Source organism: Podarcis melisellensis, assembly GCF_964234715.1.
Source record: "Podarcis melisellensis genome assembly, chromosome: 8".
In the NCBI taxonomy this organism is placed as follows: Eukaryota; Metazoa; Chordata; class Lepidosauria; order Squamata; family Lacertidae; genus Podarcis; species Podarcis melisellensis.
This window is the reverse complement of record NC_138540.1, coordinates 85639296-85653259: the sequence shown is the minus strand read 5'-3', so window position 1 is coordinate 85653259 and position 13964 is coordinate 85639296. Positions and strand designations below refer to the sequence as shown.

At 46.6% G+C, this 13964-nt stretch overlaps 1 protein-coding gene across 1 annotated transcript in view; it reads left to right on the top strand.

Annotated features, from left to right (window-relative positions):
* The window catches only part of SLC8A2 (solute carrier family 8 member A2), a 130919-nt gene that overhangs the window by 102358 nt on the left and 14597 nt on the right, over positions 1-13964 (top strand). Inside the window, exons 3-4 of the mRNA XM_081921951.1 lie at positions 12471-12574; positions 13758-13775. Coding sequence (XP_081778077.1) covers positions 12471-12574; positions 13758-13775 — 122 coding nt within the window. The remainder of the gene's footprint in view (positions 1-12470; positions 12575-13757; positions 13776-13964) is intronic.

Sequence of the window (13964 nt, the reverse complement as noted above, 5' to 3'; positions counted from 1 at the left end):
TTAGAGCAACCAAAGCTCCTGGAGTCTGGACAAGCAGAAAAGAAGGAGAAGGCGAAGAATCAAACAAATGTATTATTATTTAATAAAAGGAGAGAGTGTGCAAATATTCTTTTCCATAGTTAAGGCAAATCATAGCTCAGCCTGCATCAACATGGCAGCTTATTCCATTCTCCTGATGTCGGGAAGGGGGCAGGAGGGCTGCAGGATCCTCTCATAGGCCTGATGCCACCTTCCCAAAACCGGGAAGCTTCTGCCTGGCTTAGGGAAGGAGGTGCGATGTTCAAGTGCACAACATCACACCTGTCTCGGCCCCCCACCAGTCGCCTTTGCAAGCTGATGCCTCTGCCCCTAACTGTTCCCCTATGACAAATTTCACTGCATGCCACTGCAGTTCAGAGTGGCTGGGGCAGCCCAGTCAGATGTGTGGGGTACAATAAACAAGCAATTATTATTATTATTATTATTATTATTATTATTAGCCAAGGGGATCCGCTGAAACTTCAGGACAGGCTCAGCCACATGGAGCCCAATACCCAGGCAGAATTATGTGTGTTTGTGTGTGTGTGTTTGTCATCCCCCACAAGCTCAACCTCTTGACTTTAGTGCATGATTCTTATTTCTTTGTCATCATGGAGAGCAAGCAACTGTGAACATATATGGTGTGCGCCAACAAACAAGGGCTGGCTGAAAACTGAGCACCGCCCAAAATGGTCTCCCAGGCCTGATGTTCAAGGCACAAACGAAACGCAAAGTTGCTTTAACATCTGAGCGAATGTCTATTTGAGGACCCGGCGGAAGTCCTAAAAGGGAAGTATGGAGAAAGTGGAGCGAGAGAAACATTTTTCTCCCTCTCTCCTGACACTCGAAGTCATGGACATCTGTTCACTCCTTTTTTATGGGAAAAGTTGGGAGAACTAACTATGAAGTTAGTTGGTTGGTTGGTTGGTTGGTTGGTTGGTTGGTTGGTTGGTTGGTTAGTTAGTTAGTTAGTTAGTTAGTTAGTTAGTTAGTTAGTTAGTTCGTTAGTTAGTTACTTAGTTAGTTAGTTGGTTAGTTGGTTGGTTAGTTAGTTAGTTAGTTGTGGGCCCAGTCACAGTGGCACGTGTGCACACACACATCTCGGCTGGTAGGTAAATGTAAAGGTAAAGGGACCCCTGACCGTTAGGTCCAGTCGTGGACGACTCTGGGGTTGTGGCGCTCATCTTGCTTTACTGGCCGTGGGAGCTGGCGTCATGTGGCCAGCATGACTAAGCCGCTTCACGGGGATTCGAACCATCAACCTTCTGATCGGCAAGTCCTAGGCTCTGTGGTTTAGACCACAGCGCCACCCGCGTCCCTGAGTTAAATGTAAGATGTGATTAATACAAGCAGACAGTGATCTGGATTAGAAATGGCCACAACTTTATTGATAACAGATAAATGTGGATTTTGGGCTCAGGCAGTGGCACTGTGGGTTAAACCACAGAGCCTAGGATTTGCCGATCAGAAGGTCAGCGGTTCGAATCCCTGGGACGGGTTAAGCTCCCGTTGCTCGGTCCCTGCTCCTGCCAACCTAGCAGTTCAAAAGCACGTCAAAGTGCAGGTAGATAAATAGGTACCACTCTGGCAGGAAACGGCGTTTCCATGCGCTGCTCTGGTTCGCCAGAAGCGCCTTAGTCATGCTGGCCACATGACCCGGAAGCTGTACGCTGGCTCCCTCGGCCAATAAAGCGTGATGAGTGCCGCAACCCCAGAGTCGTCAGCCATAACTGGACCTAATGGTCAGGGGTCGCTTTACCTTTATTGGGTATATATATATGTTCTAGCCCCAGCCCCCCCCAATAATAATAATAATAATAATAATAATAATAATAATAATAATAATATTTTAGAGGTCAGGAAACTCAGTTCCCTTGAGTTCTTGCTCGAAAGACCCCCTGTACCCCATGAAGATGAACAGGATACCTAAAAGGAAGGACTTCTTTCAGCCCAAAGTTGAGCTATGGAACTCACTTCCTTAGCAGGCAGTGATGGCCACCGATTTGGATGGCTTTAAAAGAGGATTAGAGAAATTCACGAACAAATCTCTCAGTGGCTACTGCCTCACCGATCAGAGGCGACGATTCCTGAATATTTGTTGCTGGAAACCACAAGAGGGAAGAGTTCTTGTGTTCATAAATTCTGGTTCCCCACGGGCGGCCTCTGTGGGAACGGGATGCTGGACTTATATGGGCCGTTGGCCTGATCTAAGCAGGCTTTTTCTGATGTTCTTACTCCTCTTCTGCTGTTCTTAGAGCCCAGTGTGTGGGTTGGGTGCAGAAGTTTCATCCCACTTCAAAAGGGCTGGGTTGCAATCTCATAAAGTTTGAGGGAAGCTGCAACGGGTAGGCGGGCGATAGGCTCGGGTCAAGCAAACGAACGAAGAAAAATAGCTCAGTTTTTCTTTCTGTGCTTCCTTCGCCCTTTCCAACCTTGTAACCCCACGAGAACTTTTTTTGAGTTTTTCCTCCTCCTCTGCCTTCCCTCCATCCCTCAGTCCCCTTTTTTCCGTGGTGGTGGGGGGAACCTGTGTAATTTGTCAGTAATTGATTTTCTCTGAGCCGCATGTCAACAAGACAGGATCTCTGTTGCCACGGCAACCTTGCTCCCTGATGCTGCTGCTGGTGGGAGGGGTGGGAAAGGGAGCAGCCAAGCACCATCCCACTCGTTAGGGCAGCAGCACGATTTCCTCTCCCTGGACACCCTCACCCCCCCATTAATTCCCTCCAATTGCTTCATCCCATTGCGGGATTGGGGGGAGGAGTGGACAAAGTTAGGGAGAGACAGGGGCATGCTAGCCAGAGAAGGAGCTGAAAGAGATGCTTGCTCATGTATTTGGGGTGGGTGCAAAGACTCTTTCTTTGTTGTTTAGTCATTTAGTCGAGTTCGACTCTTCGTGACCCCCTGGACCAGAGCATGCCAGGCACTCCTGTCTTCCACTGCCTCCCGCAATTTGGTCAAACTCATGCTGGTAGCTTCGAGAACACTGTCCTACCATCTCGTCCTCCGTCGTCCCCTTCTCCTTGTGCCCTCCATCTTTCCCAGCATCAGGGTCTTTTCCAGGGAGTCTTCTCTTCTCATGAGCTGGCCAAAGCATTGGAGCCTCAGCTTCAAGATCTGTCCTTCCAGTGAGCACTCAGGGCTGATTTCCTTCAGAATGGATAGGTTGGATCTTCCTGCAGTCCATGGGCCTTTCAAGAGTCTACTCCAGAACCAGAATTCAAAAGCATCCATTCTTTACGGTCAGCTTTCTTTATGGTCCAGCTCTCACTTCCTCACATCACTACTGGGAAAACCATAGCTTGAACTATATGGATTAGACTCTTTAACTATGCTCTTTCTAGTCAGGCGCAAACACCCAAGGAGACTGCGAAGAAGGGCCAACGAGAGGTGTGTCCCCTGAGGAAAAGGGGCATGGCTTGGGATATGGCTGAGGAGAGGGTGTGGCCTCTACAACAGCCAGATAGAGAGGTCTTGAGGGCTGCATCCAACCCACCCAGGAATGGGTGAGGTTCTCCTGCTCCTGGCTAGGGGTTCAGGAGAAACAGCTTCAGGCTGCTGCTGCTGCTGCTGCCACCCCCCGAACATCTGCTGCCTGAGGCTGTTGCTTCATTCTGCCCAATGATCGTGTCGGCCCTGGGGAGTAGCAGGAGCACAGCCTTGCCCTTTTTTGCCTAAGGTTTTGCATTCAGTTACATTGATTTGTAAACCTGAGAAATAAATAGCAATTAGGGTCCTAACAGAGGACAGTCCTAGTGTTTTTAAGGCATCCTCTGAAGGGCTTTCTGGTCCTAGCAGAGTTGGAAGTTAAGGGACCCTATGAAGGGAAGAATGGATGCTTTTGAATTCTGGTGCTGGAGGAGACTCTTGAGAGTCCCATGGACTGCAAAAAGATCAAACCTCTCCATTCTGAAGGAAATCAGCCCTGAGTGCTCACTGGAAGGACAGATCCTGAAGCTGAGGCTCCAAGACTTTGGCCACCTCAGGAGAAGAGAAGACTCCCTGGAAAAGACCCTGATGTTGGGAAAGATGGAGGGCCGAAGGAGAAGGGGATGACAGAGGACGAGATGGTGGGACAGTATTCTCGAAGCTACCAGGATGAGTTTGACCAAACTGCGGGAGGCAGTGGAAGACAGGAGTGCCTGGCGTGCTCTGGTCCATGGGGTCACGAAGAGTCGGACACAACTAAACAACAACAACAACAAATGAAGGAAAGCATGCAGGGGCCTTGGAAATTGCCTACTCTCAATAGATAGCAAAACGAGGAAGCAAACAGGTCGCAGGCGAGATGCGTTGCATTCCTATTTCAATTATAGTAATTATTTCTAAATTTGCATCCAAGCATATAAATCAACACATGCAAATTTTATGCAAATTGGTGTCCTCTTTTGCACTCTTCCCCTCCAAGTGTGGAAGTGGCAACCCGAATTAAAATAATTAATTTTAAAATAACTTGTGTGGAAATCATGACCTCTGGCCTGGAAGTATAGTCTCCCTTTGTTAGGAGAGGTGAAGAGATCTGGTTGTGGCTACTTTGGAGTACAGGAGGTGAACTCTGCACATGCTCAAACATAGTCTCAACTCCTTTGTGGATTTTGAGAGGATGCGCAGTAGCAAAGTTTTTTTAAAAAAACCAACCCTGCTTTCAGTAAACAGACTATTTAAAGAAATTTATCTAACCTTTAGGTGAATTTAAATTAGGATTATGTGTCTTTGGCTTACATTTTACATGTTGTGTGTGTGTTTGTGTATCAGTGAGTGAGAGAGAGGAAAAAAGTATCTATCTAAAAAATAATACCGCTGGAGTGGGGTAGGGGATAAAGCAAACCGTGGGCGGAATGAAATGAATAATTATCTGCGATGACAAATCTTCTAGATGGGGATAAGAAAATGAGTCAGAAAGAGGTATTTTCTACCAGAGGGCAGAGGCTACACGTTCGCAGGGACTTGTCTGCAAGTGAAACAAACTGGGAAGCCGCGATGAAGACAGGCAGATAAATCATCGCCATAATAGTTTATAATGCATTTCCAAATGTTTCACATACATTATCTCAGCCATCCTAATGTTTCACATACGTTATCTCAGCCATCCTAATGTTTCACATACATTATCTCAACCATCCTAATGTTTCACATACATTATCTCAGCCATCCTTGCACAGCTGCCAGGGCACGATGAGGACATCCTTGCAAGTGTGGCAGACCTGCGATGTTGTCATGGAAGAGCTTCAGGTCAAAAGTCTTTAGGAAAATCTCTCAAATGACTCCACAGACCCTTAATTCCTGAGTGCAAGCTTGCACTCCTGTCAATTTGGGGGGGGGGTGGAGTTGCTGTTCAGGGGGTTCTCCACAACGAACTCCTTATTCATCTCTCGTTTGCTGTGTTTATGGAGTTCTGGGCAGCACCTGATCTTTGTAAGTTCCAGGATTGGATGGCTCTCAACTGTCCTAGAGAAATCCACCCATCAGGCTTCATTCTTCAGAGCAAGGCTGGAGAACCACAGGTCGGGGGGGGGGGGAGAGAATGCGGTCCTCCAAACCTTTCTCTCTGGCCCTTGGTATCCTCCCCAGTTCAGGCCCTTCATTTATCCTCTAAGGCGCCTGTCTTGAGAGCTTTCGCCAGGCTGAGATGATAAATTTGATTTTAATTAATTTTATAATGAATGTTTTCAGAATGTTGGATTATTTTGATTGTTGTTAGCCACCCTGAGCCCAGCTTCGGCTGGGGAGGGCGGGATATAAATAAATTTATTATTATTATTATTATTATTATTATTATTATTATTATTAAGCCACTTCCAAACTTGGGAGGAGGTGGTGTTGTGGGCTTCCAGCCCCTGTGCGATCTGGGGATTCCTCGGCTGCGTCATCCCCAGGCCAGCCAATCAGCTGGACCAGGGGGTGTGGCTTGCCTCATTTAAGGCAAACGTGGCCAGGAATCTCCCTCTTTGGCCGCTCAGCTGCTGTGGTTTCCCACCCACCCGCCCTTCAAGGTTCCTCTTTTCACCTTGCTATGGACTTTGGTTGGTTGGCGTTAAGGGGCCTGATACGAATTTCTTTCCACTTGGCAAATTGGCACCAGCCATTGGGTTTTTCACCTACCTCGTAGCAAATTGTCACAACTTTCTCAGTTTGGCAGTTAGGCATTGGTAGGGCTATTGTTATGTAGATGTATGGGGTGGGGAGGAGCGCCATCACCTCCCCCAGATTTTGAAGGGTAATCCGGTAAAGGATTCTGGGGGGCGTGGCCCCGTCCAAAGCCTATGGAGGTCAGGGCCCAAGGCACGCCCCCAAGCGGTGACCCCGGGGGAGTGCCTAGTTGATGTACATCAGCAGGACTCCCCCTACTGGTGTTAGCCCTTTCCGGTCTTCAAGCAAGCAAGCTGAAGCCGGTTAGTCAATAGGACCAATGCCTAATCCAATACCGCTCATCACCTGTGACCAATAAAGTGGTGGCCAATTTTAGCCCATTAACCTAATATAACGGCGTCATGTGTCTTTATTCCTACTGGTGGGAGACAGGAACTCAACACGCGATGACTCTTTCTTCTCTGGAGGGAGCATGGAGACGGGTGTGTTTGTGTGTAGAAAACAGCCTCTTGCTTTGTGAAACTGAAACATATACCCATTGCTCTGCCACGTTTTGCCACTGCTTTAAAGCCTTGCTCAATTCTGAGGCCTCCTGTGCCATTTGGTGTCCTTTTAAATCAGGGGTGAGCAACTTTCCTCCTTCCATCGGGGTTGCGTGCCAGAGATTGCTGGAAACTGAGCTGTTTTATTTATTTGGAAACATTTGCAACCTGCTTAAGCACAGAACATTCTACGTGGCATCTATCATAACAATGCAGGCAAAACACTACTAGCCGCCCCCTCCAAACCCTGTTCTCCTGGCTCCCTTCCCAAACAGTACAACACAGGTTGTTATTTGATAGCATTAAAAAAAAATCAAGTGGCAGGGAGTTCCGAAGCACAGCATTGGGAATTCTAATGTGAGAAAGACTGAACTGAATCAGGGTGGGATTTTCCAGATTATTTCACCCACAACATTTTTCTCTCTGGCTGCACCCCATTCTTGGTTCTGGCTCCATCCACCAGCAGGATGTACCCCTGCTTATCAGATTACTTCCGAGGAAATGTGTCTCTGAACCCCTGCCACCCAAAAAAGTGTTGCCAAACCTCCTTTGCAGAGGAGGATGTAATTGTAAAAGCCCAAGACTTGCCACTTTGAGATCCTTGGAGGAACGGCAGAAGCCAAATGCAATTACTAAAAGGTGATGGCAACCTGTGTCTGCAAACACGCGTGTCACGCAGGTATGTTTGCGAGGGAGCCTGGGTTGGCTGCAGATCCCAGTTGCATGGCAACAACCACCTAAAGTGAAAGTTGGAGGTAGCGGGGGACGGGAAGATATCTAAGAATTAAACACGCCCTAAGAAGTTTAAAAGGCGTTGTGAGAGATCTCGTTTCAGCACCACGGACAGCGGCAAAGCTGTCCTAGATATTTCATGTAAACTTAGTTTTAACCCGTCTTGTAAGAAGCCAAATGAGGCACGCGGGTGGTGCTGTGGTCTAAACCACAGAGCCTAGGACTTGCCGATCAGAAGGTCGGCGGTTCGAATCCCCGTGATGGGGTGAGCTCCTGTTGCTCAGTCCCAGCTCCTGCCAACCTAGCAGTTCGAAAGCACGTCAAAGTGCAAGTAAATAAATAGGTACCACTCCGGCGGGAAGGTAAACGGCGTTTCTGTGCGCTGCTCTGGTTCGCCAGAAGCGGCTTAGTCATGCTGGCCACATGACCCGGAAGCTGTACACCAGCTCCCTCGGCCAATAAAGTGAGATGAGCATCGCAACCCCAGAGTCATCTGTGACTGGACCTAATGGTCAGGGGTCCCTTTACCTTTAAGAAGCCAAATGAGATCTCTTTCACCAGAATGTACAATCTGGCGGAGACGTCTCCAAATCCACTCTCTTGAGAGTGAGATTGAGCTGATAGGTCACAGTGCAGACTGCAAGAGCCGCTGGACTGTTAGGAAGAAGAGCTTGCTGGATCACACCAATGGCCCACCTCGTCTAGCATCCTTGAATCATAGAACTGTAGAGAATAGAAGGGACTCCAAGGGTCATCTAGCCCAACCCCCAGCAATACAGAAATCTGTTTGCCTCACCTGGGGTTCGAACCCACAACCCTGAGATTAAGCTGGGACCTTCTGTATGTGGAATGGATGCTTTGTCCCTGAGCTACAGCATTGACCAAATAATAATAACAATATAATAATAAAATTTTATTTATAACCTGCCATCCCGAGCCGAAGCCGGGCTCAGAGCAGTTAACAACAATAAAAGTAACACAACATTCTAAAATCAATTCATTTTAAAATCAATTCAGAATCAAATTAATGGCAAACATTGGGCTAGAGTGCTATGAGGATTACAGAAGGAGAGAGGGGGTCAAGACTGCGCCTTGGCCAAAGGCCTGGTGGAACAGCTCTTTCTTGCAGGCCCTGCAGAAAGATGTCAAGTCCCACAGGGCCCTAGTCTCTTGTGACAGAGCGTTCCACCAGATTGGGGCCACTGCTGAAAAAGCCCTGGCTCTGGCTGAGGGCAGCCTAACCTCCCTGTGGCCTGGGACCTCCAAGATGTTTTTGTTTGAAGACTGTAAGGTCCTCCGTGGGACATACCAGGAGAGGCAGTCCCATAGGTACGAGGGTCCTAGGCCGTGTAGGGCTTTAAAGGTTAAAACCAGCACCTTAAACCTGATCCTGTACTCCACCGGGAGCCAGTGCAGCTGGTGTAGTACCGGGTGAATGTGATCCCGCTCCTTCCCTCCCTCCCTCCTCCTCGTCCTGCCTCTCCAGTTGGTTTCTGATGTCGTCACTCTGCCCATCTGCCAGGGTCTGATAGAGGAGAGGAGAGAATAGCAGGGAAGGATCCCTGCCTCTCCTCCCCCCCCCCCCACCAGCGATGTTATCTTCCCCTAATCTGGCTGCCAGCAGATACCTAACCTGCCAGAGAAGCACCCACTCTTTGGAACGAGTCGGGAGAAGGAGGAGGATGTGAAACCCGGAGAGCGTGGTCTGATGAGAGCATTTATGCGCCACAAAACACACCATGGAAACCGAGGCTGGAAGGAAATGTTTTCTTCTTGTGCACTTGAAAGATAAAAAGGGTTTGCAAAATGGGGGTTCTTCGGGTGATCGTTTGCTTTTTCAGGGGCTCCCGGCTTTAATTACACTGCAGGCGCAGAGAGGGGGGGGGACATTTTCAGCCTTGAGGAACTACAAAGTAAAAATTTTGCTTGGTACAGCTCAGTACAGTGGCTCCTTGGTTTACAACCATAATCTGTTCCGGAGGTCTGTTTGTAAACCAAAGCAGGTTGTAACCCAAGGCGTGCTTTTGCCAATGGGGCCTCCCCCAAAAAATTTGTTCGTAATCCAAAAAAAAAAGGGGGGGTTGTAATCCATAAATGTTTGCAAACCGGGACATGCACTTCTGGGTTTGATGTGTTTGTAATCCAAACTGTATGCAAACCAAGACGTACTGTATGCAAACCAAGGTACCACTTTATTGTCACCACTGACTTCCAGTGGGATACTTCTCTCTCTCTCTCTCTCTCTTGCCTGTTGTTGGCAACCATCTGTCTTGGGAGACAATGGAGGACTGTGCCTATGGGGGTGAGTCAAACCATTGGAGAGTTACAGTGCCTGCTGTGGCTGTAGAGACCGATGCAAGAGAGACATGTTTTGTTGCAGCTGGGGCAGAGGAAGGCGTCTGGTTGTGCTGCTGCAGATGCACCATGGCATTTATTCTCTCTGCATTCCTCCTCATTGCTCCTATGGACACTGCTATGAATGCATGTTCTATCTGTCTATCATCTATCTATCTATCTATCTATCTATCTATCTATCTATCATCTATCTATCTCTATCTATCTATCTATCTATCTATCTATCTATCTATCTATCTATCTATCTATCATCTATCTAATCTATCTATCTATCATCTATCTATATCTATCTATCATCTATCTATCTATCTATCATCTATCTATATCTATCTATCTATCTATATCTATCTATCTATCTATCTATCTATCTATCTATCTATCATCTATCTATCACCTATCATCTATCTATCTCTATCTATCTATCATCTAAATATCATCTATCTATCATCTATCTATCTATCTATCTATCTATCTATCATCTATCTATCTATCATCTATCTATCTATCTATCTATCTATCTATCTATCTATCTATCTATCATCTATCTATCTATCTATCTCTATCATCTCTATCTATCTATCATCTATCTATCTATCTATCTATCTATCTATCTATCTATCATCTATCATCTCTATCATCTATCTATCTATATCTATCATCTATCTATCTATCATCTATCTATCTATCTATCTATCTATCTATCTATCTATCTATCTATCTATATCTATCTATCTATCTATCTATCTATCTATCTATCTATCTATCTATCTATCATCTATCTATCTATCATCTATCATCTATCTATCTATCTATCTATCTATCTATCTATCTATCTATCTATCTATCATCTATCTATCTATCTATCTATCTATCTATCATCTATCTATCTATATCTATCTATCATCTATCTATCTATCTATCTATCTATCTATCTATCTATCTATCTATCTATCTATCATCTATCTATCTATCTATCTATCATCTATCTATCATCTATCTATCTATCTATCTATCTATCTATCTATCTATCTATATCTATCATCTATCTATCATCTATCTATCTATCTATCATCTATCTATCTATCTATCTATCTATCTATCTATCTATCATCTATCTATCATCTATCTATATCTATCTATCTATCTATCTATCATCTATCATCATCATCATCATCATCATTATCTATCTATCTATCATCTATCTATCTATCTATCTATCTATCTATCTATCTATCTATCTATCATCATCTATCTATCATCTATCTATCTATCTATCATCTATCTATCTATCTATCTATCTATCTATCTATCTATCTATCATCTATCATCTATCTATCTATCTATCATCTATCTATCTATCTATCATCTATCTATCATCTATCTATCTATCATCTATCTATCTATCTATCTATCTATCTATCTATCTATCTATCTATCATCATCATCTATCTATCTATCATCATCTATCTATCATTTATCTATCTATCTATCATCTATCATCTATCTATCTATCTATCTATCTATCATCTATCTATCTATCTATCAATCATCTATCATCTATCTATCTATCTATCTATCTATCTATCTATCTATATCTATCTATGTATCTTTATGCAAAAGGTTTTGCATAAAGTTGCAAAAAGTGATCAGGGGGCTGAAGCCATTCCCCTACGAGGAAAGCTTACAACATTTGGGCATTTTTAGTCGGGGGATAATCAATAAAGGATCGGAACATGATAGAGCTTTATAAAATGATGCATGGCCTAGAGAAAAAGGGAACAGAGAGATGCTTTCTCTCTCCTGCTCCCATCATACTGCTTCAGCTGAGATTCCTGTGATGCAGAGGGTTGGACTAGATGACCCTCAGGGTCCCTTCCAACTCTTCGGTTTTATGGTTCTATGATACTGGAACCCAGGGCCATCTGACAAAACTCACTGGCAAGAGATTCAGAGGAAACAAAGTGCTTCTTCACTCATCAGCACGCCATTTACCTCTGGAACTGGCTGCCGCAGGACACAGAGAGGATTGGACAAATTCATTGAGGGCAAAGCCTTTTGGTAGGGACGCGGGTGGCGCTGTGGGTAAAAGCCTCAGCGCCTAGGACTTGCCGATCGAAAGGTCGGCGGTTCGAATCCCTGCGGCAGGGTGCGCTCCCGTCGCTCGGTCCCAGCGCCTGCCAACCTAGCAGTTCGAAAGCACCCCTAAGTGCAAGTAGATAAATAGGTACTGCTTTCTAGCGGGAAGGTAAACGGCGTTTCCGTGTGCTGTGCTGGCTCGCCAGATGCAGCTTGTCACGCTGGCCACGTGACCTGGAAGTGTCTTCGGACAGTGCTGGCTCCCGGCCTCTAGAGTGAGATGAGCGCACAACCCTAGAGTCTGGCAAGAATGGCCTGTACGGGCAGGGGTACCTTTACCTTTACCTTTTATTCATGATGGCTGAGCTGCGCCTCCACCCTCAGAGGAAGCCTGTCTCTGAATGCCAATCGCTGGGGGGATCACAAGTTGAGAGAGTTCTGTTGCACCCAGGTGACCTGGTTCTGAGCTTCCCATGGGCACCTGGTTGGAACTGGAGGTTAGGATGTTGGAGTAGATGGGTGCTTCAGCCTGATCCTGCAGGGCTGAATCTCTTTGCGGGGATATCTGGGCATGTGGTTTGCAACCTCAGCATCCTTTAAGCTCTTCCCAATGAAGATTTTAATGCTTTCTCTCCCCTCTCACCCTTCCTTCTCCAGGAAATCCCTTTACGTGAAAATTGTGGATGTTGAAGAATATGAGAAGAAGGACAGCTTCTTCATAGAGCTGGGACAGCCACGCTGGTTGAAAAGGGGCATATCAGGTAGGTGGCTATGGGGTGGGAAGAACACCTTTCAAAGACTGGAGGTGTCATCGTGAAAACTGGGGAGTGATGTTCCTCTGGAGATGGTCATCAATGGTGGAGGAGCATCCCTAGAGGACCATCTGCTTCCCACCTTCCACTATAGCACAGGGGAGGCACCTCAGGCTCTGAACCTATTGCTATGGGACCCCCACCTCCATATCCTGGTCCCTGCTCAGTTTGGTTTGAGGGGGGTGAATGTTCTAAGCAGGCCACCTGAACTGGGACACAGCCTTGCAAAACTGCCACCAGCGGCATTTAGCTTTTGGTTTTGCTGCTTGCTGTTGGTTTTGTACTTGTAAAGTGCTTATAGAAGCCGTGTTGGCAGATAAGCAGCATATAAATAAGTAAATAACTGCTAACGATGGCAGCTTTGGGATTTTGGAGAGGCTCTAAGGGTGAGGCTCCCCCACGATTCCAACTTGGGACCTCTTAACCTTGAAGACCAGGGGAGGCAAAAAGCTAAAAGGGTAAAGGTAAAGTGACCCCTGACCATTAGGTCCAGTCGTGACCGACTTTGGGGTTGCAGCGCTTATCTCGCTTTATTGGCCGAGGGAGCCGGCGTACGGCTTCCGGGTCATGTGGCCAGCATGACTAAGCCGCTTCTGGCAAACCAGAGCAGTGCATGGAAACGCCGTTTACCTTCCCGCCGAAGTGGTACCTATTTATCTACTTGCACTTTGACGTGCTTTCAAACTGCTAGGTTGGCAGGAGCAGGGACCGAACAACGGGAGCTCACCCTGTTGCGGGGATTTGAACTGCCGACCTTCTGATCGGCAAGTTCTAGGCTACCCACAGCACCACCCGCGTCCCTGGCGAAAAGCTACTCTTGTGCAAAAACGGAAAATGATGGTGCTGTTGGAGCAGCAGAGCCTTTCGGCAGGCCTGGAGCCTCAGTAAACACCCAGCCTTGCCTCTGCCTGGTGCCATCCCTAGAGGCGCCTAGCAGTTGCTTAGAAGGAGAAGGTTGCTTTGAGCATGAAATCCCTGCTGTATTGCCTTTGATGGGGTGGGGCTGGCTCCCCAGCCGTTCCGTTCCCTGGTGGCTGTTCCTTCAGATCACAAATCTCTCTGTGTCTTTACTGACGACCTGCGTAATTTCTCTCTTTCTCTCTCCCTCTTCTCTCTGTTTCCTTTGTCGCAGCCCTTTTGCTAAACCAAGGTAAGCTCTCCCTGCTTGCTCTCCCTTTTTCTTTAACCTCCGACTAGTTCTGCCTTCACAAACCCAGCTCACACTTAACCCATCTGTTCTCTCCATCTGCTCCAAACATCTCATGGGCACAAACCTTCCAGCACCTAAGGTGCAGGGCATTTACTACGCCCATTGTACAGATGGAGCAACTGCGCCCCA